The 6,000-nt window shown below is 42.0% G+C and overlaps 1 protein-coding gene across 1 annotated transcript in view; it reads left to right on the top strand.

Moving 5' to 3' along the window:
- Nucleotides 1-205: 205 nt before the first annotated feature.
- The window catches only part of Cdh7 (cadherin 7), a 126,549-nt gene continuing 120,754 nt past the window's right edge, over nt 206-6,000 (top strand). Inside the window, exon 1 of the mRNA XM_074069667.1 lies at nt 206-668. Coding sequence (XP_073925768.1) covers nt 606-668 — 63 coding nt within the window. The 5' untranslated portion in view covers nt 206-605. The remainder of the gene's footprint in view (nt 669-6,000) is intronic.

The raw sequence follows: 6,000 nt of genomic DNA, 5'->3' as shown, positions 1-6,000 counted from the left end.
CAATTTAGAGGAAGATTAAGTGTTTGCTCTTGGAAGTATTAGCTTGAATTCAGTTTAAATACTGAGACCATGTGTGGGGGAGGGGAGAATGCAAGCTAAATGGACAGGAGAGCCTGGATTGGGTGAAGAGCAAGTGTGCTTGAGTGAATATGAAATCCGAGACGCTGACGCGGACAAGCATATGCCCAAATAGCCTGTATCCTAAGAATCGCTGTTAAGGCTGAATCGTAAGAAGATGAGAAGTTGTACTGGCAGAATGAGAAAAATGAAAAGGAACTACTTGGAAATGATCTATTCATCTTTCTAGCCCTTGTGACAGAACACCTAGTCTTCAGGTTAAATCAAGCACCCGAGCAGAGGAAAACAAAGCGTGCTCAACTCAACTGGCTGCAGCGCGTTGTAAATAAAAGACCAGATGCTCTTCATTCCTTTCTTCGCCTCGCGACGGTCTTCTGTTCCACCCTGCGTGTAAATCATACACCTCGGAAGTTTTGCATTAGAGAACCCAGTAGGGGAAGAAATATTTTCCAAGTAAAGAAAGTACAACTAGGGCAATCCGAGGAGACTGAAAGGGCAAAACTATCAAGCAAGTTCGGATTAGTTTTATGACTTTGCCTTCATGCCTTAGGAGCTCAATTGATCAACGGCTTCCCAGACAGGCTAAGGAGGTGGGGGCTGACAAAAAATTCTCAAAACTCTCCACCAGCTTGGTGCTTTCAGATGCAAATACTTCCCGGAGAGATAGATGCACAGGCTTCAGCCCCTCCTACTTTCAACCCTCTTCTTTATTTTCCTGCGAAGAAATCCATCTGCACAGATCTGTCAGGAGGGAGGTGGAGGAGGGTGCGTGTGTGTGCGTGTGTGTATTGTGTGTGTGTCTGTGCGCGTGTGTGTGCGCGCCCGCGCGCGTGCCGGCTAGCGGCTCCGCTTCGCGTTTTTTGCCAATAGCCCTCACCGGATCTCCAGGAGGTTCTAAAGTCTCAGTGGCTCCCCGAACCGGCCTCGGACAGCGCTAACACTGGGCGCCCGCGGCGGAACCGAACCACCCTCTTGCGTTCCCCTGGCCCCCGACCCCGCGCGCTCTCTCTTTCTCTCCCGCGCTCGCCCTCTCGCCCTCTCGCGGGACGCGCGCTCCCGTTGGCTCCGGACCTGGTGTCTGAGCCGCCCGTGCGAGAGGAGAGTGGTGGGGGGTTGGGGGCCGCCCTCAGCCCACGGAGGCAGTGGGAACCTGGCGTCCGAGGCCGGGCAGGGTCTCCGTGCCCCGCGGAGTGAGCTGTGATTGGAGGAAGAGCCGGTGCCGTCCGACCCCGGCAGGTGCAGAACCGGTGCCTCCATTCCGCTCCGCGCGCGGAGCAGCGCGCCCAGGGTCCCGAAACGCCCGCAGGCGCCCGGCCGCCGAGCGTGCGTCCTTTCGGATGCAAACGCCTGTGTTCTGGGCGCCTGACGCCACCAGGAGGGCAGCGAGGCCTCAGGTGAGTGTGTCAGTCAGCTAGGGGCTGGGAAAGGCGCCGCCGGGCAGATGTGCGCCCTTGCTGTGCGCATTTGGAAACAGGACTGATATCAGTGAGCAGAAAGCGGGCGGGGGGTTGGGGGACCCGTGTGGAGTTTCCCTTGCTGTTCCCAAGTTACTGCGTGTTGTGAGACGTTCTGCCAGGCAGGACAAGCGTGTGGACGGAGCTGGGGGCGCTTGGCCCAGAAAGCGGTGTTGACAGACACCAGGTGCGACGCGAGAAGTAGTTCAGGGTAAGAGCAAATCCCAGCACTGTCAGATGCAGCGGAAAACACCGGCGGTCTGGTCCGCTTTTCTCCAAGAGGAACACCGGCAGGCTCCTCCCTTGACCTGAGACTGATGGGGGCACAACTCCGCGCTGCCCGTGCTGCTGGGTTCTGCAGGGGTTTGAGGCTGGAAGGGATGTACGCCTGTGTGTGCAGGAGTCCTTTGAACCATCTGCGTTAGACACCTTTTGCCTTCCATGGAGGTGAAACTCACCTAAGGTTGCTTTGCTTTTTCTTGTAATTAGTATTCTGCTGATATGGTGAATCCGCAGGGTTTGTCTTTGCTCCGCGTCCTGCTTCCCTTCCACCTGGTTGTACCTTAGGCGTGCGTTGGGAAAGAGCGCCCTGATTCTCCGAATGTATGGTGGACTTCTTTGTGGGTCCATATGGTAGACAATACTTGCTGGTATTCAGCCTTCCAGTGTGGATTAATGCGAGAGGACCCATGTTCTGTATGCCTTCACGTTTTAGATCCTTAAGCCTACGGATTTGTTAGATGTCATAGTTCAGGTGAGTAAAGATTAGCAATAAGTTCACCCAGTACTGGGCAAATGGCAAAGTGTTAGGAAACCATGAAGTATTGGGTGTCTCAAGACTTTGAAGATCTTCATATCCAACCAAAATATTCTCAAAACATCTTTTACTTTGCAAGAAGTATTTTGTCTTTCTGAGGTCATTTATTCAGAGAACTCAATATTAAGTAGGGCTTGCCCTTCATAACATCTGTAACCAGACAGCTGCTTAGGTCATTTTTTGTACAGAAGTAGATGAACATAACTTTATACAAAGAGAGAAAAATGTATCTTATCAACACATGGCCCTTCCTAAGAGATAATATGTATTTTAAAAATCAGAATAATAGCACAAAATGTGTATTTTAAGAGTTTAGGAGCAGTAACGGTCTTTTTAAAAGGAAAGTTTGCATAGATATCCTGCCAAAAACATCTAAATAGTTTTAAAGAGTGTCTTTATAAAGACAAGTTGTTAAGAGAAAAGAGCCAGGTAAAAAGAAATTATATTTGAAAATTCCAGAAACTCACGAGAAATTACTTCTTTTCTTAAGAAGCCTTTGTGTTGACCCAAGTTCTTTTCTTGTTTCTCTATGTAAAGGTAAAATTCATTAAGAACACGTTTCTTTTTATTTAGTGGTATTGGAGAATTATGGATTGAAGTATGAGGCCGGTAGTCAAGTGTAACTTTGTGTAAGTCTTGTTTGTGTGTTAGTGTTTAATATGGAGTGATTTAGTGGGAGCAATTAGGCAGCATAGTGTGTTAATAGTTTTATCTGGTAAAGCTAGCTAAAAGTCTGTGGAAGGAAAAATAAAGAAAACAAGAATCAGTAGTATAGCCCATCACCCTGCTAAAAGCTATTAAGGTTTGCAGCTTTAATAAAAGGGCATTGTGCACTTACAATGTTAGATATTATTGTAGTTACGGGCTGCAGTAGGTCATTAGAATTGTGTTAACAATCTGTTGACAGACTCACAACTCTTCTTAAGTCTACTTTTATTGATTTAATAGCATAGAGCTTTCCCTTTTCTTATCAAAGAGTACTTGTAAAGCATCTATATTACTGCAATTTACCCTTGAATTGACTCTGGATTTTAGTGCCCAATGAGGAAGAGAGGGTGGAGAGTACATTTCCTTGGCCTCTGTTCAGCCTTTCTTGGTCTAAAAATCAAACCACTGTCTCTTCTGAGGCATAATTTCTTTGCCAGTCTCCCTATTATTCAGCAGTTTTGCTTTTTAGTGGCAAAGCTGATATAAACTTCTCAGAATGTATTCAGATAAGAAGTGAATACATCTTTGTGTCAAGTCAAATACTTTCTTTGTCAAATTTTTCAGAAATTCTTTATCATTTACTTGCTAAACCCATAAATTGTTCTTTGTTGTGAATATTTATTGCTGAATGATTCCAATCTTCCTGAATTGTATAAGGTTTTACATTTACTGATTTAACAGCTTGTGTCATATCATCATTCTCTCTCACACATGAAAAAATGATTTCACTTGATTGGAAAGCTTCAAAGCCTTAGCTTAAATTGGGAGTTTCAGAAACTTCTAAAATAACTAACATGCATTAGTTAATTGCAAAAGGACCTTGATGGAAGCATTTCTTCCTGGATGAATGAATCAGATGTTCCTTGGTAGGGTGTAAAGGGGAACTGAGGACAAGGAAAGAGGCATGTGATCAGAGTCCTGTGTGTGACCGTGTCCCAGCCTCTGACAAGCAGAGCAGATCTAGCAGTAAACAGCAATACACGAGTGCCTCCTCTGGGAATTTGCAGGTTTTGCAGAAAGATGCCCCTGTGAACACTTCCCCCTTGTCATTCTGCAAGTCTCCTTACTGATAAAATTACCAGTGCAAATGAATATGCAGACATCTGTCCATACATTCATTTCAGATTATAATATAGATTCTCACTCTGGTAGAATTCCATTTTCTTCTGTTTTGCATAGTGTTCATTGAAACATGATGCCTTTTATTGAAGTCACATAAAGCACACCTGGCACAAGGTAAATATATGGGCAAATTAAAATGGATACAGCTAAGATTTCTTGTAAGAGTAAAATAAAAAGAACAAAAGTGATTAAATGTAATATTACTGTTTTGCTATTATGTAAGTAATTCAGAAGGACTATGCTTTGTGACTTTGTTTACTTTTAAATTACATGGACTTTTTTTCAAGTTAATTATAAAGCATTGTTTCCCTTTTCTTTTCATTTCTTTCACTCATGGCAAAGGTTGCTTGTGCTTAGTTGAAATTGACTCTGTAATCCACTTTGAGAAGTTTTCTTTCCATGTTTGATAACCAGATGCACACTGCAGGCTATGTGATTCATTTCCAGGGCTCCTTCCTGCATATTTAGGCCAGTTAACGGTAGGAGGTTGTGATCTGTGGTTGTAATGTTATCTGGCCCAGGGAGCTAATGGATTTGATCACAGTTTCTTTACATGGGAAGTGACATATCGCAAAGAATCCTAAGCCTCACTAATTGAACTGTAAAAAAATTATACAATTTAGCTACAGAGGAGATGAACCTTTTATGCATTAAATTTATTGACTGCAATGATAAACTTTAAATAATATTAAAAAAACAGCAAATTAAATGCTATTATATTACTATACTAGATGCTGAAGATGGCAAAATTAAATCTGGAACGAGTATAATGGAACTATTAGGACAAGACAGTCATCTTTTTAAAAAGTACTGGTTATAGTACTAACCCAAAAGAGTACAACTGGTATGATAGTTATTTTGCCAAACAAAATGGTCCTATATATAAATTTTATATTCAAATGTATTTTCTTGACTTGATGTCCTTTTTCTAAAACTTTTGATGGGATATCATTCAATTTTCATAGGGAATAGTTAATTTCTTAGGGTCATAATATAGTAGGAACTTATTTTTTGACCACCACAGTAGTTTAAACGGGAGAAGGCAATTTTAAATTTGGATCTGTTTGCTCTTCACTTTTTGCAACATTAGAAAATACAGCCCTACTCAATAGTTTCCTCTGGTCCTTATTCTTACTCTGTAACTCCCTGTCCTCTTAACTAGGAATAATCATGATGATCTCCTACTTTGAAAATTAAAACTTATGGTCATATAAAAGTTTGAGTATGATCAAATTCTCTTGGCTTTTGAGAAAGGCATGTTAAATTCCAAGATCATACATTAAAAAAGATATTCATAACCAGAATGAACAATTGTACAATGAATATTTTAAAGTGTTGTTTGCTAAAATGCTTTCAGTTTTAAATGAGTATTTTAAATTCATACTGCTACTAGTTGTGTGACCTTGGACATTTCACTAGGATTTTGTAGATTTCCATTTTGTTCTTAGTAAAGAAAGAAGGGTGGGCTAGGTTTTTATAAAGTTTATTCCAGCTCAAATATGTTATTTATCCTTGATTCCACAACTTCAGATCTTCAGACATCAAGAGCAGCAGAACTGAGAGTTCTTTATGTTTTTTCTCTAATATGAGCCTTCATGAGAATCAAACTATTTCATTATTCAGTATACAGGTGTCATTTTCATTAATTGTCTCATAGACATAGTCCTTAATAGCTTGGTTTTAATGTCATGGTTGAACATAAAGTGTGGCTAATATTCTTAAAACGCTCCTTACCCTGGTACACTTCTTTCTAGTGTTGAATTCTGACATCTGCTCAGTCATGAGTGAAAGGAAGTTAAAATATATCTCCTCCCCTTTGGT

The sequence above is a fragment of the Castor canadensis genome, chromosome 4 (assembly GCF_047511655.1).
Source record: "Castor canadensis chromosome 4, mCasCan1.hap1v2, whole genome shotgun sequence".
Classification (NCBI taxonomy): domain Eukaryota; kingdom Metazoa; phylum Chordata; class Mammalia; order Rodentia; family Castoridae; genus Castor; species Castor canadensis.
This window is presented reverse-complemented; position numbering and strand designations above follow the sequence as displayed.